Source organism: Buteo buteo, chromosome Z, assembly GCF_964188355.1.
Source record: "Buteo buteo chromosome Z, bButBut1.hap1.1, whole genome shotgun sequence".
NCBI lineage: Eukaryota > Metazoa > Chordata > Aves > Accipitriformes > Accipitridae > Buteo > Buteo buteo.
This window is the reverse complement of record NC_134204.1, coordinates 542635-570419: the sequence shown is the minus strand read 5'-3', so window position 1 is coordinate 570419 and position 27785 is coordinate 542635. Positions and strand designations below refer to the sequence as shown.

The following is a 27785-nucleotide window of genomic DNA, read 5'->3' as shown; positions in this document are numbered from 1 at the left end:
TGAAACGTCTGGATCTCCAGCACTGGTTATTACTCACAAATGAGTTTCTGAAGAAATGCTCTCATACCGTGGTCTAAAGGGAGGCATTTAATCTCTTTCTGCCAGGAAACGCACACTTCTCACCAGCTGATGTGCCACAACACATCTGCCTGCCTTTTTTTAATTCTGCTGTGTCCAAAGGTTGCTTGGCATAAGCCTGTGTGTGATGCAAGTGCCCGAGCCTGCACGATGTCACACGTGCAGCTGAGGACAGGGCTTCTCCATTAGGTTAGTGGTGTTACTCGCTGGTCAGGATGAGCAGCTGAAATGAGGAAGCCGGTGCCATTCTGCTCAGCACTGAGCGGATGGCGGTACCTGCTTCCCTCCTCTGTGTTCCTCGCCTCACTTGTGTGTGCTTAGTTACCACCGGCGAACTCACAGGCTGCTCTCTTTGGCAGTGCTGAGGGGAAAGCGAGCACCTTGTCCCAACGAGGAGGTCTCTCTTCACTGAGTGCCGCAGAAGTACAGCAGTGCTGCTCGGTGTCCTTCCAGTAACGTTTTGGTCCACTTCAGTAGGCATGGGCTGGGTCTTGAGCTGTAGGTAGAGCTCAAGTTCTGTGTCAAAGCTCTCCTGCAAGTATTTCAGAATATCATCAATTGAACTTAATATTGCCACTGAATTTGGCAGGTGGAGTGTGTGCACATTGGTTGTATCAGGGTTATATTGCCTTTACAGAAATGTAGGCAAGTGCAAGTTTTATTCTACTGAACATCTTCCTCCTTTTCCAGAAAAGGAACAAGTGATCATCAGAAAGTGGGTTTATTTCCTCTGTGAGGAAAGAACATCCTCTAGAGATACTCTTCTTATCCTCCCATTCCACTGTGAAAAACTACATATAAGCCTTTCCTTATGAGCTGTTGAAATACAGGATCATGATCTTTAGACCCAGTGATTTTAAAAAACCCAAACCCACAAACGCTACAAACCAAGCCAGAACTCACCTGAAGTGTCTAACAAAATTGTAACACATTTCATAAGCACATCAATGTTCTTCTTTTGACTGGTAAAATAACATTCCAATTTCTGAACTGTTATTTTGTTGTTGTCATGTTTACCTCGCAAACAAATTGCACAAGTCTTAAGTCTGGTCAAATGCCAAAAATAATTAAAATTTTGGTCATGGAAAACAAGATACCCATGTGTAAATGTAGAAGTGCATGTAATTCCTTGGATTTTTGTATATATAATGATTTATTCCTACATGCATAGGAAACTCCCACCTCTTAAAACTGATTATTGTTGTGTACATACATGATTGCAAGTAGCAGTCATTGTCCGTGTGTACGCTAGTGTATTCAAGACCGTGCCATTACACTGGGGCCTGTTGGCACAGAAGAGTCTGTGTGCGTGCTGTTCAAGTCCCTGCCGTCCGAGGAGCTGGCCGCACGCAGACCGTGTTGGGCACGGTCCCTGTCCCGTGCTGCCTCCTGAACCGCGCTCAGACGTTGTTTGGGAGTGTGGTTGTTGCTGGAGCCAAGGCTGTGGCAGGGACCGCTCCCGCAGGGTAGCGGGGCGGATGGCGATGCCCCGCTGCCTGGGTGCTGCTCAGTCTGCAGGGACAGACACAGGCGTTGTGACTTAAAGACCTATCGCCTGCCGTCGGACGTTTAGCGAGTGAACGTGTGCCTGCCCTAACCTGGAAATAGGAATTGAAACAACAGTGTTGAAATCACACTTGTTCTGGTTAATCTTAGGATTATTATCATGCAGTGCTACTCGGGGCATCCCCCTGGCTCTGCGAGCCGAGTGTTACGAACCCTTCTCTCTAGCTGTCCTTATTTTAAATAGTCCTAAGATGCAGCAGGAGTTTCTATTGTTGTCCCCAGACAGTCATTCCAATGTATAGTAGCTAATTACAAAAGAATCATGCTAAGAGGTTGTTTTGTTGTTGTGTGTGGGTTTTTTGTTTTTTTTTTTTTTTTTCCCTGCACATAAATGTAGTGATACTTGTGAAGGGTTTAACAGGCCTTACTCTTACTGCATGGCTTCCTCTCAATGGTTTGCAATAAATAAATCTTGCCGTGTTCACCAACCTGGTGAACTTCAGTGTGGTTTTGATTCTCCGAACAGTAGCAGTAGTAGTGATGCGATGATATTGTGAATATTCAAATTCAGTTTGAACAATCAACAACAGAGTTACTAGGAAGTACTTTGGACCTGGTGCCATTCTGGGTGATGCTGAAAGCTTTGCAAACCACGAGGCATAACAAAGCACAACCACAGCTAACTAACATTCCTAGCAGTAGCAAGAGTTGTCCTTTTTCAGAACAGCTTTCGACCGCATGCAAATATAAGTTGCCCTTTGTCCAGCAAGCCAACATATATCTCCTTGGAGCCTTGCACGTGTCATTGCCTACAAATAAAACCCGAGCTTAATGTTTTCCTACCTGCCTGATTCTTAACCACAGTTGTTTTAAACCTGTTCTCCTTCCTGTCTTGATTCTTAACCACAACTGTTTTGAAACTGGTTTTCTGGGAATTCTGTTTTTATCTGTTTCCAAGTAATCTCTAACTTAAATGTGAAAACACTGCCTTCCCCTTTGTGCCCCAGTCTAATTTGCTGTTTGTCAGCAAACTTTGAGATGGAGGTGATATCAACCTCTCCCCCCAGTTCGTATGCCGGAGGGTTGTGCTGCTCTTCAGAGGGACCTGGACAAGCTGGAGAAACGAGCTAGCAGGAATCTCATGAAGTTCAGCAAATTGAAATGCATGTCTTGCACCTGGCCAGGAATAACCCTGTGCTCCAGGAGAAGATGGGGCCTGACCAGCTGGAAGGCAGCTCTGTGGAGAAGGTCCTTTGGGTCCTGGTTGGACAACACATTGAGTACAAGCCAGCAATGTGCCCTTGCAGCAAAGGCAGCCGATGGCCTCCTGGGCTGGGTGAGGCAGAGCGTTGCCAGCAGAGATTCTGGAGTCTCTATCCTTGGAGATGTGCAGAACTGACTGGGCATGGTCCTGGACAACCTGCTCTAGCTGCCCTGGCTTTGACCAGTGGGGTTGGATGAGATCATCTCCAGAGGGCGATCCAACCTCATCTCTTCTGTGATTCTCTTTGAGGTTGTATGTACTGCTTACTCATGGTGGCTTTCTGTTAAATCAGTGGATTTTTACAAAAACTGGTAGTCTAAAATACAGAGTTACACCTGGATTCGTGTGGCATTTTGCTTAGGAAAAGTTAAGATTGTATTAAGTGTAATTCATAATTTTTCACTTTAAAAAGGGTTGAATTTTAAGGGCCTGGTGGATTTCATCATATGAAAAAACAGCATGTCAAGATGTTAAGTGTTTTAAAAAAAATAATAAAAATTTAGGTTGACTTAGAGCAAGGTAAAAACCTAATTGTCATGCTGGAAAAGATGCTTTGAAAACAAGTCCATTGTGTCCTTCTGTGTCTTCTTACTGCAGGCTCTTAACAGGGAATTTAGACCATTCTTTAGTATTGGGCAAAATTGTTAGACATTCACTGGGGAATTGGATTTTTGTGTTTCTCTTTTGACTAATAAGTTTTGAATTACTACTCTCTTCTGTGTGCTGGAAAGTAATAGATCTGTCCGGACGTTGACCCGAGGATAATGAATATCTGAAATTAAACCAGCTGGCCTTGTTTCACTCTGGTTGGCAAAGCTTTTACGAGTGTCAGGGCCAGTGTAATGTAATCATCCTACATGTAAAAACATCATTCCTTTATTTTATGGTAGTTCATACTTGAAGGGCTATTTTTGCATACCAGAAAGTTAGATTTTTACTCTTTTTTTTTTTTTTTTTTTTTTTTAAATAAAAGCTTGAGGTTTTAATGAATCAACTGAGTTTCTGTATCCCCTAAGGGAAGGAAAAGAAGTTACTGTCAGAGTTTCCTGTATGAATTTTCTGTTTAAACTTGCAGTAATTTTCAGTTTGGATGCAGATGATCTTGGTGTTGATCTTTGGTGCAAGATTAGGGTTGGATGTTTTGGTTTGTTTTTTTTTTCCTTTTAAAACTTAAGTCCATATAGAAGAGTCACTTTCAGGTCACAGACTTCTGCATATGCACCAGTAATTCCTAGTCAAAGCTTTGTTCATATTTTTAATAGCAACACGTAACAAATGCTTTTTCTGTTTCTTTGCTACTACCAAAGATTAAATACTTCTCTTGGCTTTTCCAGAGAAAAGCAGTTTGAGGTTTCCTTCAGAAAGATAATTTCCTGTACCATAAATGTACGATGTATGCAGATGATTCAGGAAACGTACCCTCCTTTCTCCTACTATGCTGTTTTTTCTTTCCTTTGAGATATGTGCCACAAAATGGTGCTAAAATAAGCAGATACAAGTGATCAATTGTGCTTTTTGTGGCAAACTTGTTGCTATTGCAAGCTTCTCCAGGGCAGTCCTTCATGTAGTATGAATGACAAGAGTAGGTATTTAGACCAGTGTCTGCCTATCTGGGTGGAAGAGCCAAGAAGATGGAAATCCAAGTAGCCACCAAGTCTGAGCCCAGAACAGGAGCCAGCGAAGGGAAACTGAGTCGTCGCAGCCCGTTTAGTAGAGGTCGTGTCTTCTCCCCAGCCACCGCTCTGAGTGCTCGTGAGCTTGAAGCTGTCCAAGGGAGTGAGTTTAATGAAACTAACCTGACTTTATTTTGGTTGTCATGGTCTCTGCTGTCAGCTGGAGGGGGGAGATGGTTGCCTCTGGCAGTGTTAATAACCAGGAAGAAAGCTGTTGGATAATAATTTTTTTCTTTGCTGGCACAGCTGGATCTAGAAGACATCTGTGCACAGTGCTGGAGAGTTTAATGAATTAAGTTGTGCAGAAAGCAATGTGTTGGTTAGATGAATTCCTTTAGTGAGTGATATATAATAGGTCTAAATGTTAAATAAGGAGAATGAAGTCTTGTGCAGTACAGCAAGTCCATTAATTTAAAGTTCTCTTGCATACTATTAGGTATTTCTAAAGACCACACGTGACCTGGTTCAACATGCCTGCTAAAATTGCTCAGGTATATCTAGCTGCATGGAGTTCAACTGATTTTTGTAAAAGTAGATTGCGATTCACCTGGAACACTTTTTTATTTTTTAAACGTGCAGTAAAAAAATCTTTTAAGCAGATTTTCATCAGGTCAGTGCTGTGATTTGAGCCTGTTTCTTAGTAGTGTGCTTTCAATGTTGGACTGGGAGTTTTGAGTCCTGGTTCCTAACCCTGTCACTCATATGTGCATACCTTTGATCTCCGTATGCTACTCCTGATGTGCATGTTTTTAACTTGCTCACTTCAGTTTTATGTGCTGTTTTGTCCATGTGCAAGAGCAGCATTGTAGTACTGTCCTTCTAAGACAAACTTGTGCCTGCCTGAAATTTTGCCTGGTGGTTTTTCTCCCCAGAAGTGTCAGTCAAGCCAAGGGAAACATGAATATGGTGCCTCTTCCTAGAGATCTGAAGTCCTGGAAGTAGGACTTTAATCATTATTCTAAAACACTTAATATTTTTCTGTTGTATGTTAAGATTCCCACAGTTCTCCAAACTCTGCAGTTCTTTTAATGCTTACTGGTGTTTGCTTAATCTGCTGATGTGATGGTTCTGGTATGCATTGGTAAAATATTCAGTAAAACATAATTCAGTAAATTTTCTAGCATTGTGGGATAATCAGAGCCTTTTAAACGGAGCCTGACATGGCCTGTGGCTACACTTGAGGAACTTGGCTTCACACGACCATCCTGTGAACTTAAACCTCTCATCTTTTCTGCCAGCCCTTCAGACTCACCCACAGAAAAAGAGCGTGCTCCCAAAGCTGCTGCCACCTTCTCCAGCTCCAGCACAGGGAGCTGACGAATACACGCTTGTTCTAGCGTTAAAAAGAGCTGGTCCCCCTCAACTTGGGGCATCGTCGCGTGAAGATGAGAAGTCAAGTTTTGCTCAGCAGCAGAGTTCTGGTTTCCTTAGAACTTGGGTTTCTCTGGGGTTTTGCCGCCGTGCTGTGCGGGAAGTCCTCACCTCAGCCTGGAGACGTGCTCTGGAGGACCAGGAGTGCTAGTGCTCTGTGAGCTGGCCGACTTGTGTAGCCAGGAGGGTCTTTGTGATCCAAATTTCATGGCGTTCTTTCCTCCAAAAGCTCCTACGTTTAGTTGCTCTGATTTTGAGATCTGCTTTAGACAAAATAATGTTGGGTTTGTTTTTTTTTTTTAAATACGTTGCATCATGCAGTGAGGGTTGAGAATTCTGCAGGGAATAAAAGGCACAGTTTGGTTTAGTCTTGGACTTCATGAGGGGGAATGTGATCAAGACTTGAAGGGAGGAAGATCTGAGCTGGGTTCCAAGGTTGGTTGTGGTGAAGCTACCTGAAAAGAAGTTTTAATTTCCCTGCTTGAGCCAGATAAGTAGGTGGTTGTAACCTAGTGACCTTTATTCTAAGTTTCTTTTCCTGTGCTGACCTTCGCAGAGGATGGAGATGTGGTTCTTACCCTTAGTGCATGTTCTTGTTTTCATTGCAGAACCGAGATTTTATCAAAGACTGTTTGCAAAATTGCCACTGACAAATTTCAAGATTATTAAGATATTGCAAGAATTATACTGAGACTTATCCCACACTGTTGCTATGGCCTTCAGAAAATCACTATGATGTCCCCAGAGGTTGAGCTGTTCACTTCGGATGCCTCTCCCCGTGTCTCCAGAAAGAAGACCAGCTTCTGCCTGCTCCAACTGCCAGTGCTGTTGGGAGATGATGATGGTAGCGGTATTACATATGTTGACGGACTGGCTTGCTTGGCTCATGGCCTGTCTGCCAAACCGTGGTTGCTTTTGTGTTGTTTTGTTGTTTGTCCTTTAAATGTCTGCAGAGGTTTTGATTTGAAAGCAGAGCGTTTCTGGGCCGTGGTGTTCGGTGGCTGGGGTTTGCTGGGCAGGAGCCTGTGGCTGCCGGCTGGCAGGGCCAGGGGCGTTCCTGAGCGGAGGTCGGAGGGGTTGGGCAGCGGCAGGAGAGGGGTGAGCGCTTCATCTTGCCTCACCTGAGCGCTGCCGAGGCAGGAGTGGCTCGGGCCAGGCGGCCTCTCTTGCTTCCGGAGCCTTGGCAGCACGGGAGCGTGAGTTTTCCTCAGCTTGCTCGGTGCGCGGGCAGCTGGCTTCGCCCCAGGGGTGATGGTGGCAGGCCGCCGGATAGGGCATTCTGCTCCGGTTCTCCCTCTTGGGTTGCCCTCGCGTTGTTTGATGCTAGGTAGGTGGCTGTATGTCAGAACAGAGGATAATCTGACTTGGTAATATTCTGCCTAAGTTGTAGATGTGGAATAGCTTCCTGGGGTACGTTTTTTTTTACTCAGCCATAGCGTGGGTTGGTTTAATCCACCAACAAATCAAAGTAAGAATCAGCATGACTCTTCCGCAGCCTAACTTGTCTTCTGTGTTTTCAGTTGCTAAAAGACGTAGGAATAGCTGAACGTTGTTAGGCTTGCTATAGAAAACACTTTTGCCCTTTTTTTAAGTAGATGACAAATAATCTGTTTTGTTTTGAAACTGCAAATCCTAGCTGATTTCTCGCAATAATGGGGAGAATTAAAGAGCAGTTTGTTTGGGTGACTGTATGTTTTTATTACGTCCAACACAGCAGGGGCTCCATGTGTGTCTTTTCATTCAGGGAAACAAAAGTGCCAGCAGTGAAAACATTGGGTTAAAGATTTGTTGTCTTTTCTGTTCTGATGCGTTTTGCGACCAAAACATTGAGTTAAAGATTTGTTGTCTTTTCTATTTTGTTACATTTTGCAAACTTTCAGGTATAATAGAAGTAGAGATGAGGTGCTCAGTGATACAATCGGATTCACAGTCGCTGCGTGCAGGTAACTTTCCAGTGTGATCTGGTTTCTCTCCTTCCCCTCAGTGGAAATTTACCTCACTGACGCCTATCTTGGTTTGAAATCAAAAATGTCTCTACACAGAGAGAAGAAAAAAAAAAACCCAAAACAAAACCAAACCAACACTCCCCCGCCGCGGTTCAGCTTTCTTCAGGTGGAATCCTAGATTGCTGTCCTTTCACCTTGTCGCCTTGGTGATGGACATTTATTGCCTCCGTCAGCAAAACTTCCGCGTTGGCTGGCTGAGGCCGCCCGGGCCCCTCTGAGCAGCAGCGGTGCCTCGCGGCGCGCTGCCGGAGACACGGCCCGCTGTGGACGTGGGGGTCTCGTGCCAAAGCGGCCGGGCACTGCTTGGGAAGTTTGGCTTTTGGTGCCGGTGTGAAAACCGTGGCGTGACGTCTGGGCGTGCACTCCAGCCGCTCGGGCGACAGCCTGTTTCTGGTGTCCCCGACGCAGGTGCGATGAAGGCTGGCTGGGGTTTTGTGCGACTCGGAAAGTGCGAAAGGAAATTTGTCCATCTTTGAGGGATTTGACTTACAGGTGGGCTTATATACCTTTTATGAGGTAGTTGTGGAAGAACTTGTTAAATGTTTAATCTTCTCTGGTCTGCGTGGCATCTGTCCAAATATTGGTTTGCATTGATCCAAATGTCGTGCCTTTTGTACTTGTCAGTTCATTTAAAAAAGCCAAGCTTCTAATTTTATGCCCGTATTGATTGTTATTTCAGTGCTGTTCTCTTAATGCATACTCTAAATGTATCATGGGATTTTCTGTCCTATAGGAAGTTGACGTCTACATCTTTCCTTCTTCCACTGGACTGTGGATTGCTGTGGCTTTCTTTTTATGTGTATTTAGAACATACAGGCGCGTATTCCAAAGCGTGTTCAGGTTGGTTTTTACAGCACATCTGTTTTGGTTTAGCTGGTGTGGACTAAGCTACCTCTCCTGGGTTATTCTTTGGAGGGGCAAAGCTGAGGGGTGGTGTTACATCCTCACCAGTGGGGAAGAAGCACACCGCTCGGGGTGCTGTTTTGCCCACGTTCTTTCCCTGTTGTTGCCATAACGCTTCCCTAAACTTCCCAGCTCCAGGGTATTTTATTAATCCAAGGGCAGGAGGACTTTTTAATAAGTTTTCTTTATGTGAATGGTTTAATAGGTGTTAGAAATGACTTTGCTTTTCAGAGCACCTGGAGAAAGTGAATGTGTTGTTCATTTAAAAATGAACTAAAAAGTGTGAATCGTACACATAAATATATGTACAGAAGTCTCCTAAATCTGTAAATGCATCTGTATTCCCTTATCTGTTTTCTGAGGTGAAACAGGCTTTGTTCATTGTTGGTGAAATCTGTTTTTTGCTGCATGATTTGCTTTCGGTTTCGTAGCTTGGTTCCACCTAAATCAGCTAAGTCTTCTAAAATGGCAATGTGAATTACAGATGAGAAAACAGAATCTGTATAAAGGTTATCCTTCAGCAAAGAAGAAAACTATGTAACCTCTGACATTTTTCAGGGAGGCAAGAATACATAAACTTCATGTTAATCATTGGACAAAGCAGAAGTAAGTATGAATGTGATTAGCGGTGGAACTCGACATTAATGGCTAACCAAGTGCTTTATGGCACCCCTGCTGCAGTGGGTGAGGTAGGCTAAGGTTAGAGGGGTGAGATCAGAAAGAATATAGATATAAATAACTTTGACAAGTGAGGCTTCATAAATGTAAGCATTTTATTGCTTAACTGCTAACAGCCAGCCAACAATGGCCATCCCGATGTGCATGTACAGATTTGGATTTCTAGCAGCAGCATTGCAAAAGTTTTTAATCAAAGTACTCTCAACAACACAGTTTTAAATTCAGAGACATGTTCTGCATTGTAGTTGAAAAAACTCATCGAGGAAGGAATGTGTTTTCGGCATCTGATCTCAGGCTGTGCTGGAGCTGGTGTCAGTGCTGTGGAGGAGCACGCCCCGTCCTCTGGAAGCAGGAGCCGCTATGTTGCTCAACTGCAGATCTCGAAAGGACTAGGGAGTGGCAGCACCTGGCATTTTAAGGAGACCCTTCCAGGCTTACTGTGCTACAGGCAAGGTTTTAAAATGTTAGAAAAATTCCTCTGTGGGGTGAGCTTAACTTCTTTTTCAAACAGTGCATTTCAAAAAGAAGCTTAGAATATATGCTTTTCAAAATGAATGGTGTTCAGTGGAGTACAGAAATTGCGGAGGTAGATGTCCATCTAGTCTGGTTTGCCATTTGTCAGTGGCTAATACTAGTTGTTTCAGACATGCAGGAATTGCAGAGAAGGCGGATACAGTTTAATCTTACCACCAGATGAGTATTTCTCTTTGATAGATATTTTCAGCTCTGAGTAGAACCAGAAGAGTGTCTGTTATATATCCACTTGACAACATTATGAAAAGTGATTTAAAGATGTATGCAGCAGATAAGTTGCTGCTCTTAACCGCTGTCAGTGTCATAGCATTTAAATCATCTAAGCACCAGTTCTCTGTGATTACTAAATATAAAATGAAGAGGAAGGAATCCAGGTCAAAAGCTCCCATCCATGGTACAGGGAAAGTGGGGAGAGGAAAACAGATCTTGTTGATTTCAAGTATTCTCGTATTCCCTTTTGCATTTTAGTGCAGATGCTGTTGGAAATGCTATGACCATGCAACCAGTGGAGTGGTTGCTTCCTGTTGACATGAAGCGAAGCTGTGAAAACATGCAGCGTTGAGTAGTGACCTTGGAACACCAAGTATTAACTCATTTTGGGTAGGTTAGGGTGGGCCAGTGGGGACTGCAGACCATGAAATGTTTCTAGAGCGCTCTTGTGGACTGCTGCCTTTTCCTTAGAGTGTGCTGGGAATGGCAACTCGAGAAGCAACTGGCGGCTTAATAACTGAAGTCCTCTGGTAAGAACAGTGTTTCTGTCAGATGGTCTCAACTTTCCTAACCTTGTCTTCCCTTTATCGTATCCTACTTGCATGTTCCTGCCTCTTGATCCCTGTGATGTTGCAAGAAGGAAAATTTGGCTGTTAGTGGAAAGATGGGGTGGGGTGTTGAGCAAGTGAGGGTAGGTGCCAGCTTCTTGGGTGCACAGGCAGGGAGGGAGTATCCCAAGATTGTGTCCCTGAGCCTGACCACCTTGGTGGGTGCTAAGCAAGTGCCTCTTTTCACTTTTTACTGACTTAAAGGGATGTTAGATACAGTTGCCAGAAAATTCAAGTTTATTTGTATTGGGAAAACTGCTCTGTGAGAATCAGTTAGATGTTTGATTACTCATGAAAGTCTTTCAGTCAGGATATTCAACTGCCAATAAATTGTACTCTACTGGATTTATGTGTATCAGGTTGTTGTCTAGACAGTTTAAGGTTGTCTTTCTGCTCAGCAGCATGTCGGTTCATGTGGTACCTAAAGCTGTTTATCTGTAAAGAACTCATCATTGCAGTTGTCTTGTGGCATCTGTTTAATTTTTAAGACATGCACAGGCTAATTAAGCGAGTGCCTTTAAGTCCAACAAAAAAAATCATCTTGTTCTGGTCAGGGACCTATCCAGCATCCCTTTCCACTTTGTATCTGACGCTTGAGGAAGAGTATGTACGGTGGTTCAGCTGTGGTGGTATTGAAGGAGGCCCTCCTTTCCCACTTCTGACGGCGGGTTTGGTCAGGCTCCAGTGAGCACACTGAGTGAGTGTAAAAGTGTGTGTGTGTATCCCTCCCTAGGGAGCTTTGCTCCTGTGGTTTGTATGTCTAGTGCCCTGATCCAAGTCCCCACAGAGCTGTGCTTCTCAAAGTCTCTTCTCTGATCAGCCTTATTAACCTGCTCTACGTGGTCTTGTTCGTTTAGTCATTTTACAAATCAGGACTCCAACTGTATGTCCCTCCATGTATCCTTCAGCCTCGCTGCAGACCCTGTCTCCCATGCATGGGATCCCAACAAGAACCATAGCTCTGCAATATATCACTTGTCCTTAATCCTCCAGATTTGTTTCCTTATCCCACTCTCTGCTTGTGTCTGGGGTTTTCCTGCCTACTAAATACAGTCAGCTCAGTCTTTGCAGGATATATCAGACTGGGTGCTGGTGAGTGTACACGTAGCTACTTATAGGTGGCACTGGACTTGGCTGTGCTGGATGACTGACTTGGGTTTTACACTTTGCAGAGGCATCAATCACCCAGTGCAGAGCATGAGCAATGAGCCCAAGGCTTACAAGAGGTGTTAGCTTTACTGGCAAGTAGTCTTGGTTTATAGTTAGCTAATCCTGGAGTGATAGTTAAGTCTTTGGCTTTTTTTTTTAATATTATTTAATCTGGAGGGTGTGTCCAGGTGACACAAAAACTCAGTGAAGATGTTCTCCATGCTTGTACATAAGGATTTCCCCATCCTGGAAATGTAGGTATTTGGAGTAAAAATAAAAAGCAAGTCGGCGTTTTCTAAGCTCAGCTGAATATTAATGAGTGTTGTAGACTGAAGCCTCGAATTTCTCGTTTTGGTGCCACATATATCTTTGTATAGCAGTGCTGGCTTTTAAGCAGATGCCTCCATCTACCCTTCATCTCTGGCTGTCTGTTTCTTCCCCCCCCTTCAGTTTTGTTGGCATATCGTTTGTGGGCTCCACTGGCTTAAGGTGTTGACCTAAGTTCAGAAAAACCTTGGTGGGAATGGAATAAAATGGAGGGGAGAGCTGTTAAAGTTGGCACTTTCCACTGAGAGAAATGTATGTGTAAACATGTCCTTAATCTCAATAAGCGCAAGTGCTGCTTACTAAAGATTAGCTCAGGCTCAAAGCTGTGAAGGGATCACTTTATTTGGGGTTTGGATCCTGGGTCTTCTCGTTCAGAATTTTTCCATGTTTAGTGTTCTTGTCTTGGCTACTCTCCATTGTTGTGCCCTGGGTTTACAAGAAAAAACAACCAAAATCCTAATTTTCTTTACTTGTACAGTCTTTTCAGAGAAGGGTGGGTGGAAACCTGTCTCAGGTAATTGATGCTCTGTTTCAAGTCTCTCCTGTGCCTAGCCAAGCAATCCTTTATCTGTTTTTTTTGGTGGACAATGAGGTGAGATTACCTCTCTATTGCTGTGAAAATTTAACTCTTTTCTTTACCTAGACACAGCATACTTGGAGATAACTGAAGAAATTGGGACACAAGGAGCAAGCATAAGAATATGAAATGCTTATTTTTTTTATTTTTTTTTTTTCCTGCCCTTCAGTCTTGCTGTTTCCCCCCGGCAGCATTCCCAGCTAAGGAAGGGGAGGTCAAATCTGAGGTGTCAGCCAGTGCACAGCCTGGGAAGCTGGGAGCTGCTGCTGGTTCCCACTACTGCCCACGGTGATGCTTGAGCAAGCTTAATTTGGGAACCCTGCATCTATATCATTTGAGGTTTTGTGTAGTCACATGAACTGGAATATTTTTTTATTATGTTTTTTATGCATATGTGTGTACATGAATGCACCTGTGTTGTTATGCTGCTTTTGTGAATGCGTTCAGACAAAATGATACAGATAAGAAAAGTTTGGTGCATTACAAGGGAATTATTTTAAATACAAGCTGTCTGAACAGCTACCTCTATGGTTCAGAGTACTATACATAAAGTGTCATGTTCTGCAGAAGGATTTTCCATCATCCAAAATTCACCTTGCTCCTTGTATACAATAGATGTTATCAAAGTAAGTATCTTACTGACTGAAGGAAAAAAGTTGAGGTTGTTACTAATTGAGGTGGTTTTAAATTATTTTTTCAAATAATACATATATCTTATGCATACGAAAATTTGAACAAACATTTGCAAAAGCACTGTTTCTGCTTGGTAAAATGGAATATTTAGCAGAGGCTGAGGGCCTGCATGCAGGGATGGAACAGGGTCATATCTTCTGGTCTACTTGAACTGGTCATACTTTATGGTTTTGAGTATCTATTTAGATAGTCGGGAGCATCATCTTCTGTGTTTTGCCGAACCTGAACTAGGAATCCTCCAGTAGTTGGACTTCCTCCTGCTCTGTGATTTTTTTAAGTATGTTGTTTTAATTCAGTTAATAAGCAGAGATGATTTTAGTGCAGAAATAAGATGCCACTCTAGCAAAGTTGATGTTGGACTTTGTGGGAAGAAATCTGAGTAGCATTGATAATATAGTAACTGTCAGAAATCCCTCTTTCCGTCCCCCTCTACTTAGTATTACAACTTCTTATCCTTCAGTAAAATCAGAATAGTCCACATTTCTGACTTCTTTTTTTCTATGCCATCTTCTCTTAATGAAGGAATTTTCTTGGATCACAATTTGCAAGTTCATTGCCTTTTGTCTATTAAAACTGCTCTAGAAGACCAGGCATGTTGTATTGACATGAACAGATTGAAAAATGTTAACATATGAAAAAAAAAAAGTTCAGTGTCCACTAACATAAGTCCATTGAATTGTTCTGTTTCGCATACTATTTTGTTCACTTCTCTGGTGAGCTTTAGGCTCTTTTGGGAAGGAATCCTATTTTCTTAATCAGAAACTTCTTTGGACAGTGTTAAGTGCTGCTGGAAAGAATACCAAGAAACAAATTTTCAGAAAGGATTTGAATCCTCGACCTTTTGTTTTAATGCAGCACAGTTACTACAGCAGGACGTGTGTCAGGATGGAACTCACCCTGCAGACAGGTTCAATGAGACTTTTGTTTTTCTTTCTCTGCAGTAATCTGTTTCTGACTCCTTCCAGAGGAATGGTATTAGACTGGACAGGTACGGCTTTGCTTCTGGGGTGTTTCCAACCTTCCCGATAATCTCAAAAATCTCAGACAGCTAACAAATCTGCGTCTTGCTTTTAGCTATCTAAAACAAATAGACTAGGTGTAGTATGGTTGTGCCAGGATAAACCTGTAGGAAAATGTTACTGTTTGCTGAACAAGCTTCAAGGAATGGAGTCTCAAATTACTGTAATTGAATCTTGTATCTTGCAGTTCTGGAAGGCTTATCAGAGGAGAAAAAGGTATAACTGATAGGGGTGACTGCAGAACCTGTTTCTGTAGGATCCCTTCCAGATTTAATTTCAGTGGCCTCTTTGTGTAGCAAAAATAAACTGATCAAACAGGGTGAAAAAAAAAATACAGTAAAAAATACCATTTATACTGATGTTCCTAGGTAGCTTAACGTAAAAATGAGCATCAGGTTGATGTCCTCCTAGTAATGTGTATCTTCAGGAATTGCCATGTGTCACTGAAAGTTGTTTTTGAGCTCTATATATACCAAGGTGGTGAGACAGGTTTAAAAAAATGTAATTTTAAGGATTTATTTTTAATTTTCACTTTTTTTTCTTAAACCGTAGACATCTCTGACCAAGAGGTATTAGCATTATTGGACACAAATGTTACAAATATTTTCCCTTGTGTTTGAAGAGACAGCTTTAGACTCAAAGCAGAATGAATTTCTGTGGAGTATGGATAATTTAGGATTTGAAATGGCCCTGTTCAGCAAATTGTCTTCTACTTTTATTATTATTATTGTTATATTATTATTACTATGATATTATTAGCGTTATCCACTCTTACTCTGCTTTTATTACAGCTCTGACTGGCATTGGATGCTCTTCATATTTGGAAGTGTATATCTCCTTCCCAGAGGTTTTTCTTCTCAAAATCCTACCTAGCAGGAAAGACTCCTGCTATCTAAAGGCTGAGAGTTCATTCACAGCTTAACCTCTTGCAGACTGTTGATCTTCAAAATGAATTACAGAATAAACATTAAACCTGTTTTCTTTTTTATTAACAGGAGGAGTCTCGTATCCTCAGGGTAAAGGTGGTTTCTGGCATTGATCTGGCAAAAAAAGACATCTTTGGAGCCAGGTAGGTGTTCTGCGTTGACTATTTTATGCGTTTAAACAGAATAAACTTAGCAGAGCAAGGATGCTTTATAGTTGTTTGTTCATAAACGTGATGAGAGATCCTATTACTTGATTACAACCGATGCAAATTATGGACTGTGTGTTGGCAAGAAAGCCATTAATCACAGTAGTGGCTGTTCGTGCCCTCTCCTGCCGCAGGAAGCCATTCCCGAGTTCACCGTCTGCCTTATCTCTGCGAGCTTGTGAGGAGCAGCTCAGACTTTGACAGTATTTGGCAATACTTAAAATGACTCCCAGCTATCTCCCCACATGCCCCACATAATACAAGAAAGACCAAAAGCCAGCAGTACCCTCTGTCTTTACTTTCCCTGCTGGCTTTCAGTACCAGTCTCTCAGGTGCCAGGCGTTGAAGTCTGACTTGGTAGCCAGACTGTGAATTGTCTTGGTCTTGGACGTATCCAGGTACCACTGTTGCAGTTCCTAAGGATGGTGCCTTTTAGAGAGAGGCAATAAAATGATTTTCTCCTGTTCAGCCAATGCCACGAGAAGGCTAGCAGTAAGTACTAATGTTGAAAAGAATTCAGAGTGAACTGTGCTGACCTAGTGGTTTTCTGTTAGGCTATGGCAGGTCCAGGTTTTTACTCCAGTTGAGCCTTGAACCACCTTGAGTTTTAAACTGGGGACCTGAGAGGAAAAAGAGAGGTTTCTGGAGTGCATAAGGCAGTCTTCATATGATTGCTTCCCTGTTCATCTGTGTATCAAAAAATGAGGCAAACAGACCATAGTTTGCACTAGTCTCTGGCCAAAAATAATAATTGTCAAACAAGAAAACTGGTTTTAAACGGTTTAATGGAAAGAAACAGATACAGTCACTTTGTATGTTCTCAAGTCTTTTGTTTTGAAAGAATTAGTCACAGGTGTAGGAATAGCTTTTTTCCAAGCCTAGGCTTGCTGTGCAATGATTTAAAGAATCGAATCAGGTAGCAATTGGGGGAGAAGCTGATTCTGAAGCCAAAATGAACTGGAAAGCATTGATTCCCCCCCGCCCCCGGTTAATTCAGGTTTCATGATCTCAAGCCTAAGTGTGGGGAAATTCTTTACTGCAAATGTTCCAATCTACTTAAAAGGTTTTTATCAGTTTGAAATGAGGGGGTATCCAGTTTAGCTTTTATTGAAATTACTGATTTTTAATGTATAAATGAGCCTCCCTTGTGCATTTTCCTGTATTTCTTTAATGATGCTTACAAATTGTTCATTAGCTTGCATATCTAGCTTGAAACTACATGAAAGCAGCAATTAAAAGTTTAATAAACTTTAATTTTTTTTGTGAAATTTGCAACAAACGTTCCTTTGGTAGCTGTGTGCAGAATATGGTAAGACAAAGCTTTTTTTATTTTCTTTCCCCAAACTTGCTATTTTGAAGAACAGCTTTTGATGCTGACCATAAGCAACAAAAGAAGCAGCTCATATGTAGATGTAGTTGGACACATAGTGCTTGCTGATGAGATCCGAGGTAGTACTGTTAATAGTGTCACTGGGTCGCACTATAGGAGTACTACTGCTTGCTCACAACATTAGCATCTACCTCATAGACTCCTGCAGTTGGCATTGAGATGCTGCAGTACCAAAATAAAAGAGAGGAGGAGCAAATTCTAGAGAAGAGATGGGACTAAGGCACAGGGAATACAAGATTTCTATTGCAAATGCTAACCCTAGAATTGCCATATTTATGTGCTAACTTTGCTTTTTCTAGATCTTGTTTAATTTGGCCTTTTCATAAAATTACAGATTTTGGGGTTACTTGATATATTTAATTGGCTGGATTTTGTTTCTGCATTATTTCTAGAGCATTAAATTTTACCACTTCTTTTGAACAAAACAAAACTAGTGGTTGGAATATTGAATCTGCTCATTAAGAGGAACTTTATATAAATATTGAAGTGCTGTGGCAAATTCACAGAAGTAATCTGAAAGAAGTGGGAACCTTTTTAGTGTTCATTTGATTTGTTAAAGGATACATTGGAAACTTTACAGCTGAATCCCCGGCATTGTAGTATCTCCTTTGGCCATACTTCTCATAGAACTTTTGTAAATATTTAAGATGTCGTGTTCAAAAGAACTCCTAAAACTTGCTTAGAAATTGATAAATTGTAAAAATACCTTTTATCTTTCAAAATGCATAATATCAAAACTTAAGTGAAATTTGAACTGAGTTCTATTGATGTGGCCCTTAAATATTTAAGTAAATTGGTCTCAGGTCAGTAGGATTTCCATAAAACCGGAGAGTTAAAAACATATTCCCAACTTATGTTTTTAACTTTGTTTTAAACAGTTCTTCAGTAAAAGTTGAGACTAATGGCATCATACGTTATGAACTCAGTGAAATGCTTGTATTGCTGTGTTGGCAAGCTTTCAGAAAGTTTTCTTTTTTTTGGCTAAGGTGCCAATTTAATCTTTCTGTTTGTTTTAGGGGCCTTGCATACCTTGCTGAGATATTAACATTTCATGCTGCTTGAATCTTAAGTATGATTTAAGTTGCTACAGATAGTGTCATTCTAACATAGCTGTTGAGCGTGCATTGTGTAATAACTATCCCATTAACAGTTCTGTTAGGTTCAGTATGGAGTAGATGATTAAATTCTCATTTGGGGGGGTGGAGGAGAAACATGTAATGTTTGACCTAAGCAAGAGGATAAGGAAAATTTGCAGGCATTGGAACTGTATGCATAGTTTTTAATATGTAGCATATATTCAGGATCCCTAAATAATAGGGATAACTAACCCTGTCTGTGTGTGTTTTCTTCTCTTGGTGTGGATGTGGACCCTGACACTCCGTTGTTTCCCTCTCCCATAAATAATTTCCATGAGATCACAAGTCTCTTCCAAGTTGATTTTTGTTATGGTGTCACTTTTAGCACACAGCCACAGGCTAATAATATCTGATGTGAAAATAGATCATTTGAATCTGTAAAGGCAGCGGGTGCTGGCTGCTGGGCGGTGCGTGGCAACCGAGAACGTGGTCGGCAGATGCGGCAAAGGATGAAATAACCAAGTGGGCCGTGCGGAGGATCTTCTTGGTGGGTGCAGAACACCCCTTGCAAGGTGCACCCAGCAGCGCGGCTGGGGGACGAAGGAACAGCCGAGTTCTGCGCTTCCACTCCTGAATGTTCTCTCCGTACTTGGGATGGAAGGTGTCTCTCACAGCAGCTGGTCTCCTCTTAAATCTTCCTGCTTCCCTCATTCCCGTTCTTACCTGCGATAGCTGGAGACCGCCTGCCCCAAAACTCCCGTTCCCGCCCTTGGGAGGTGACTACCCGAGTGACCTCCCGGAGCCTCCCAGCCCTGCGGAAAGATGGGCAGGAGACGGCGGCCAGGAGATGGCAGCCACCCCGGGCAGGCGGCGGGGTCAGGGCTGGATTTCCCTGGGTGCCAGCGCTGTCTGCCAGGCTGCACGGGAGGTGGTCCCTCACCCCCTGCCCAGGGGACGCGCCGCTGGAGCCGCAGCCCAGCCCAGCCCTGCGCTGCGGCATCTCTCGGGGCAGCTGTCCCTCCTGCACGGAACGTGCCGGGACGGCCGGGAAATGCCGCTGGGGCTGCGGGCATGTGTCAGCAAGGGCGGCAGGAGGGGGGCACAGGGGCGAAGCTCTGAGGCGGCTCCTCACAGTGAGTGGCCCCATCTTTGGAAGCGTGCATATTCATAGGCCTTGCTGTGAAAAATGAACATTCGAGACCGGAGGAAAATGCCTCGTGATTCATCCTGGTGTAGATTTGGACAGGGCTGACTTATGGGGTTGCGTTGTGTGTTTGCTGCTGTCACAGAAAAGAAGTCGTCAGCACCCAAAGATGCAACAGCATGGTCTGAGGATTTTAACACACTCGTGGCATCCCGTATGCTATGAAACGTTAGGATTGCCGCATGTTGTTCCTAGCTGGCGCTTCTGGATTATGGACAAATACATGTTTTCTTGTCTCTTTTCAGAAATTAAATCAAGTTGTTGAGGACAAATTCCTGATCTTTGTAATATCCTTTTTGGGAGAAAGGTCAAGTGGCTGCTAAATATTTTAGATAGTTACTTTAGAATGAGTTAAAGTCATTTGAAAACATGTTGGAGTTGCAAAGTCAAGGGCCCCAGGAGCTGATGTGCCTCTTCATGGTAGGGTCATGCAGGGCTTAAAGGCTGGGGCAGAATAGTAAGTTACCATGTAACTAACTATGAAAAATTTAACTACAAGGCATACATTGTGTTTGCACCTCTGAGGGTTTTCCTTACCGTTTTTAATCAACTTTACCATTATAAAACACTGCCTGTAGGCTTGCAGAGTCTGAAAGCCATTTCTTGCCTGATTAAATCCAAGGAAAGTCTCTTACCAGTGCAGAGCACTGGAGAAACTAGTGTTTTTCTTCTGAAGACTGAAACAATAAAGAAAACTCAGTGCTTTTGATTTTGCTTTTTTGAAGTTCTTGTTGGCTTATGAAATCATTTTGATAGTAAATAATGATATATAAGAGTTCAGAAATTTATAGAATTATGATTACAGTGACACAAAGCATACTGGAATGTGGAGTGAAATAGTAGCTATGAGCAACCCGAGGTGATGGTTAAGCGTGATGAATTTCATTACAATCTTGTAGCTGTCTAGTGTATTGGCATGTATATTTACCACCTGACATATACTATATTATAATATATACATTATTATTTTACATTATTTCCTTTTAATTCCCCCTCAACTTCTTAGATGTAATGTCTTAATGAATTCAGCTAGTATTTGTGTCCTTCTATGTAATTAATAATGCAAATGATAATGTAATTAATCAGCAACATACTGAACAATTATTATTATTTATTACTATTTTGTTTTTATTTGCATATTAGGAATGATGCTGTGAGTATCATCATGGCTGCGGCTGCACTGTGCAAGTCACTGCATGTAAATGCATTCACTGCCTAGAGAACCTTGGAATATAAAATGAAATTTCCTCTCCTGAATATCTTTATATATTACTGAAATCTAAGTAGAGTTACTTCTCTAGTGACTTGTTCTATTTGCTGAGCATGGTCTGCCTCAGTGGACAAGTTTGTATCTTTCCCTGAAGGTATGTCCAGTGTGGGCCTGAGTTTTTGATTGGTTTTTTTCCCCTTAAAAAAAATCTAAGTAAGTAAAATACAACACTTCTGAAGATAGCACTGGGCTGGCTATTGAGTTTTTTTGGCACAGTGGTGACACTCCTTATAAATACAGTTCCTACGTATACACACAAATGCAATCACAAGTAATAAAGGTGAATGCTTATGTATAAATGAGAAGAAAATGTCTTTTGGTTATTATTGATTGCGTGAAATAAGATGCTATGGTGTGGATGTTCTTATTCAACTACCAGTTTTGGAATGAAAGAAAGGATTTTGTGTATACTGTACAGGGGTATATCTGATGGAATTTCTTAGTTGCTACTTTTGCCTTCTAAGTCATGCAGTGAGTGGAAATTGTGGTGTCTGGAAGTTGAAAAAGGTGAAGTGCTTTTCAGTTAAAATTATGGATGTTTTTCATTAATGGGAAGTTACACCTCTAATGATGTGATAGTTTATCATGGTTTGCCTCTGGTTTATTGCTTTTACCTGCTCTTTTCTGAAAAGCCTGCAGCCTGAAAGGTGCAGCCAAGATGCAGGCCTTTTTTCTGTCCTCGTTTCCTGTGTCTAAGATCAGTGATTTAGCAGTAGTGGTGTTAGTGCTATGTCATGCAGGCTCCAGGCTTCTGGTGGTATTTTAAATTATATGTGTACCCCTGTTGAGAACAAGGCTACTTGAAATGTGGCTGAATTCTTTAATTCATATGTATTCTGTTACTGTGGATTGGCAATGGAAGGAGAGCATGTGTGACTGTGAATAGGCCTTGCAGATGACAAAGATAGAAGATGTTTACCTTTTAGCTATTCTTTTAAGTCCACTATTACTGTTTCTAGTCCAATATGAGTTATGGTATATGTTGTTTTAACTAATGGAAGTATTCTGGTGACAGCTATACCCCTGGAACTATTCCCCTTAGCGAGTGTGCTACCTTGGAACTGGGTTTTAAAAACAGCCTGTTCTCTTTCTCATACTGATATCTCCTTTGTCAAGTGGAGGCAGACTAATTGAAGTGAGTTGCTCTCAAAAATTAATGAAACAATTTTTAAAAAGCAACTGATTCATAATGAACTGCCTCTTCAGTGCTTCACCAGTGCTATCTGAGCAAGCAGGAATGCTCACTCTGCTGGCTGTTTAATGCACAGCTCAACAAAGAAGGGGTTTTATCCATAACTTCTGTTTTCTTTAAAATTATTTACGTATGTAAAAATAGACAAAACTCCAATTCTTAAATTATTTTTTGTCGTGGCCTAACAAAATGGATTTTGATATCAGCCATTAGTCAAAAACCTTACCCAGTAAAGTGTTACATTAGCTAGATTCATAGAAGTAATTTTTGGAGAAATGTTTCAGTAGTGCAAAATGACATCTATTGCAGAGTGAAAATACTGCATATAGCCTGTCTCAGGGAGTTCCTGGAGGTGGAGCAAAACTAGAGAGTTCTGCATTGCAAACCTCTCAAAGGACCAAATTCAACAAAGCCACTTGACTAGATGGCAGTTGCTCAAGTAGGATAGAGTTCATACTGTGTTTCTTTTTCCTTTTTCTAGTTGGGGGGTGTGTGTGGGGAAGTATAGAAAACCACTTTTCTGCTGGTTTAAGGCTTTGAGAAATGAGGTATTCAAAGCAATACAAACCTTCCACTTCTTGAGTGCAATGCTGTTGACCAATGAAAGTGTTTTAGTCTTACCCAGAGAGCAGTAATGCTCACTGTCTACCTCTGCTTTGTGCATGCCATAGCTATTTAATTTTCTCATTTGCCATGCACTTGCTATGTTTTGAGAGAGCACTGGGCAATCCAAGTTGAATTTCACTAGAAAATCTTGATGTGTTATGGTACTTCAGGAGAAATAAGACTCAAATAAGACCTTTTATTCTTGCGAACTTGGATTGAGTGCTCTAGTAGGTGTTGGGATGAAACCATGATGAGTTCCTATCACCACTGTCTTTTTTTTTTTTTTTTTTTAAATGATGAATGATTGAACACGTGGCTGTTACAGTATTGCATTGGAGGGGGTGAGTTTGCTAGCAATACATTCTAAATGACAGCTCAATTTGCAATGGAAAAAATGGAAAGTTTTTCTAGTATAGTAGAAGTTAACAAGTTATTTACAGAGCAGGGGGAAGGGAAAGAAACCAATCGAGAGCTTCATTAAATCTAAATCAAGCTGTACTTTGGAAGGCAAAGGAGTAAAAAAAAAATAATTAAAAAAATTAGAGGTTGACATTAAAATATAAAATATTAGATGATGAGGATGTCCTGAAGAAAGCAATATCTTTGACAAGATAGCACATGCACTACTTCAGCTACCACATGCAGCTTGTGCTTTACCTATTAAATTGGTGTGCTTGAATAAAAACTACAAGGCAATTAGAGCAGCCTTGAGCCAATGTTGAAATGAACTCATTCAGTGTTGCGTCTAAAGCTGGTGCACATGCCTGCCTGGAGAGGAGAAGAAATGGAACAAATGTAGTCAGAGGTGGTTGTTTTCTGAAGGTAGAAGTTTTCAGTGGTAGTACATCCTCAGTACTTGCAATATATAATATAACCTCAGTAACTGTGAGAGCCAGAGCTGTCTGCTTCCTTCTCACTCCTACTGTTCGGTAAGTCCCCTTGTACTTTCTTGTCTTGAGCTTTTCCCGAGAGATTTGCAAGATGTACGCTCAAATAATTGTGATAACAGGTAGTCCTGAGGGAAGATCCTTCACTGTTTAGCTGTTTTCCTCAAGACATCATCAATGGTGGTGTTGAAGAAAGGTAAAGACACTGCAGTCTGTGTATATTTGCAAGCAATAAAAAGCCAGAGTTCCTGTCTGTCTGCTCCAGCGGCTCATTTCATCCCTGCGCTGTAGTTTGACCTTACTCTTGTCACTTTACCTGTTTACACCCTGGTCTCACTGGTGTGACAGAAGGGGACAGCGACCCACGATCTGGTCAGAGGGGCAGCGGGTGATGGCAGAGCGAGCCAGGAGCTCTAGGCATGTAATCTCAGACTACGGTCACAGAAAATGTTTCAGGCTCTACTTCAAGAAAGCACTTGAAGGGACAGCAAAACAAAGACTTGTCCGAAATGTATGACTAGTGGTTAGTAGAGGGGGATGTTACCCGAAGAGGTTAAAGCCCGCTCACAAGAAATACACTGGATAATAGGTATTTCTGTTTATGAAACCTTAATGTTGTTTTTGCCTCAAACTGGTGAGTGAAATGAAGCAGTATTAAGCTGCCAAGAGTGGGCATAAAGTGTATCAGTATATTCATTAAATTGGTGCAGTGTCTTCAGTTTTATGCAGGGAGGCTTCCGACAGGGTGGATCTGCAGTGACTCCCCAAGCAGGCTGCATGTGAGGAACCAGCTAGGTCAGGTCTAGTTCATTTTTCGTAGCTGGCAGCAGAGGGCACCAGAGAATTTCCTCAGATTTTACCACACACTGGTACTTAGATGGCTTTCGAGGGAATTAGGCTTTCCTGTTTTTCAAAAATCAGCAGGGTTTTCTCCATTTATACGTATCATGTTCTTCAGGATGCACAGGGTATGTGTTTCAGTAGCTATAAATGGAGAAATACTGCTTATTCAAGTATGCGGTCTTGCTAATGAGTAAGGGGACTTAGTAATAATTCCTGAAGTTTATAATGTCATAGTGAAAAATAATTTTCATCAGATAATTGCTCAGTAGAAAAGTTTGTGTACAGATAGAAAAATTTAAAATGTTTCTTATTGTTTGAAAAAGGAAGTGACTGTATTCAGCCACTCAGATTTTCTCCACTTGGCCTGCTATCTCCTATGATCTGCTAGTTCACCTGCATCTGATATCCTTAAAAGAAAAAGGGGCATGTGGACAAAATCTTCTAAGGAAAACCTTTTGTTCTTAAATATTTGAGGCAGACTTCTGTCTTTTCTTCCTCTTCTACTGATCACATTAAATCACTAAGCAGAATGGATTGAAATGATCATCAGCTTCTACTTTTTATATATATTAATTTTTCTATCTAAACTGAGGAAGGTCTCATATCTTATAGTTGAAAGATGGTCCATATCTGACAATTTCCCAGGATGCATTGTGTTTTTATTTCTACTTCATTTGAACTAATCAACAGTCCCAGTGTAATTGAATTCTTTCTTCTCATTGCTACTCTGCCCAACAGTGTGAGCCTATAACTATGTTGTCATCTTGTAGTTATGGAAAGCATACAACAGCCATAGGTGGGTATTTCATTACAAAAGTCCAGCTGGCTTACCCCTTGTTTGCAAGTACCATGCTAAAACAGCTGTCTGACAGACTTGGAGAAGCTTTCCTTTGTGGAGTTTCTCTTTTGTGTGAAGTATTTCAAGTATTTCTTTCTGTCCTAAATTTTCAGAGCTGGGATTGTGCATATACATTTAAGGATGTCTGGCACTTTAGATTTCAAATGGCTCTTCTCTTAGTCTGTTTTCAGTCTTTGTTGAATGAGAATTAGTGCTTGTGTTATGTTAGTGTCTTTTTCTCTTAAAACTTCTGCAGATCTCCCAAATAAGTTGAACAAGTTTTACTGCTCTGTCAGCTTTTCACTGAACTGCCAGTGAAACTTCACTCCTGTAGATTCAGAATAACCTATTGGAATTCAGTACTTCTTTTTCCTTTCAAAAAGGAAAAATTTCCTGGGTTTTGAAGAAGGAGTAAACCCAATTTTTATTAAAGAAATGATATGAGGGTAGGCATTTCATTTTTTAAAAAACCCACTTGTCTCATAATCATATGCTACTCTGTGGGGCTGAGTGAAAGGAAGGCAGAAATTACTGCTTTAAAAGAAGAAAATACTAGAGCATCTTGTGAGGGAAAGCCTTGCATCTTATGTTGCAAAATAAAGTTGCTGCTCAATCATTAACTTTCAAGCTTTGCTTAAGCCTTTCCATTAAACACTGCAGCTTACTGAAGTCAACTGTTGTTGATAACAGCACATGTATCCTTAAGGTGCTTGGTACCTCTCCCTGCATGATTCAGAACATAACGAACAGAGCTAGTAAGGTGAAATGCTGTGTGAATGTGAAGTATCTACAGCTCTTGACACCAAATGGGATGGTAACACTGCTCATACGGAGGTATGATTAGACCTTTCTGGCAGCGGGATGGTTGGGGATTCCCTCCTTCCATGCTGCTCTCCTTGATCCTGCTAACTGACCTTTCTGGGCATTTTGCTCTGAAGCATGAATGACCAGCTGAGGGCTCTCTGACTTTTTATTTCCCATCCCGCCCTTTATTTGCCATCCCATCCTTTTCCAAGGTAGTCTTCTGTCCACTTCCTTGAGGTATGAAGGAGGCTCTAAGAAACAGAGAGCTGGATGAAGTTTCGCAGGAAGGCAGCGAGCAGGCCACAAGACTGGGGTTATGGCTAGGAAGTGGTATTGCTGCTGAATAGCATATTTTTTGCATACAGAGCTATGAATTCAGTATATTCCTACCAGCTGGTGAAACAGAAGAATCTGTTTCTGGGCATGTCAGTTTCCTGGACTTTTCCCATACTCATTTTCCCATCTGCAGCTACAAATCTGGCCATGTCTGTGCTGATAACATGTGAGTCTAAGTGTTGGTGTGGGTCATGCCTCTCTTATCCAACATAGATGCCATGATTTTGGTTTGGATCTCTCATGGATGTCTAGGCTTCAACTCAAACTATCTAAAAGTTTTGATCTCTCCCTTGGACTTGAGCCCTGTACTGCTTCGCATTTCTCTGTTCACAGCAGCATCACTGCCTATGTTGCATGCCTGCATCAGTTGTGACTGCATGTCCGGTCTGTGAAGTTTGCAAATTTCTTCAGCATAAATTAATAAGTTGGAGCCCTCCTTTGCCTCTCACCATCACACATCTCAATTACTTCCACATCCTGTTTTTCTTGCTTGGGTTGGTATACATTGATTCATTTGTTGCAGAATGACCAATTTCCCTAACTTGCTGCTTTGACCATGTCGCCCTACTTTCTTTGAGACTATTGCTCTCAATTGTCTGAGGTTGTTAGCTACTGTCAGTGATTGCTTTGTGAGCTCTGGCACTCTCAATAATCCATTAAATTTTTAAACAAGTTTTGCTTACTGTCCTTCAACTGTGTTGGTCATGATAAAACTCTGTTTTGGTGGTGAAGCTTGCAAATGCCCAGCTAACAGCCAAAGGGACCAGTGCCAATATATATCCCATCATGCTGTCTGGTGCTGTTTGTTGGTTCCTTGTATTCACCCATCTGTTTCTGTTGTATCTCATCTTATGCTTGGGTCATTACCTCTTAAGGTCATGGACCATCGTTCTGTTCTGTATTTGTCCAGTACATGGAGTTTTTGCACATTTAAAGACACCACAGCGATTTTTTTTGCTTTTGCAGAAATTACAATTGAAACAATAATTTATGTAAGTGAAAAACAAAACCAATTTTGAGGTTTGAGTGTCTCCTTGAGTGACAATGTGTGGTAACTTGTCATGAATTCTCAGAGACTAATCGGGGTGCTCGGAGCCATGGGCAGACTGTGGCAGGTGTGAGGGAGCCCAGGGCAGTTGTTCTGAGCCATGCTGGTGCCTGCTGGCACAGGTAGTCCTGGCCTGGATGTGCCCAGGAGGGGACAGCTAGGGCAGCAGCAAACTTAAATGGGGAGGAAGGTGGTGTGAGGGCCCTTGTGCTGCCCCAGGCGGTATTCTTTTCCTGGAGCTTTACCTTTCGTCCCAGCTGCTTACTTGCCCCTCTTGCAGTTGTCCAAATCTTCACCTAGTTGGTAAAAATAAATACATAAATAAAATAAGAATTTAAGGTTAAGAATATGCCCCAGGTTTTATGGAAGGTAAGACCAATGAAATAGGGAATATGAGGGCTGCTAACAGTACGTTTTGCCCCTGAGAAAACTTGGAAGAACATTTTGCACATCCTGGTAGCACAACAGTTATTTTTGTATTGATAGTAAGATGTGAGGAGATTCTGACACTACATAACCATGTCAAAACTAATGTAGTTGCTAGAAGCATTTCTTGTAGAACG

General features: G+C 41.8%; 1 protein-coding gene across 3 annotated transcripts in view; it reads left to right on the top strand.

Annotated features, from left to right (window-relative positions):
- NEDD4L (NEDD4 like E3 ubiquitin protein ligase) overlaps window positions 1-27785 on the top strand; it is a 193107-nt gene that overhangs the window by 26410 nt on the left and 138912 nt on the right. For all 3 annotated transcript variants that reach the window (XM_075021351.1, XM_075021352.1, XM_075021353.1), the window contains exon 2: window positions 15592-15665. In XM_075021351.1, coding sequence (XP_074877452.1) covers window positions 15592-15665 — 74 coding nt within the window. The remainder of the gene's footprint in view (window positions 1-15591; window positions 15666-27785) is intronic.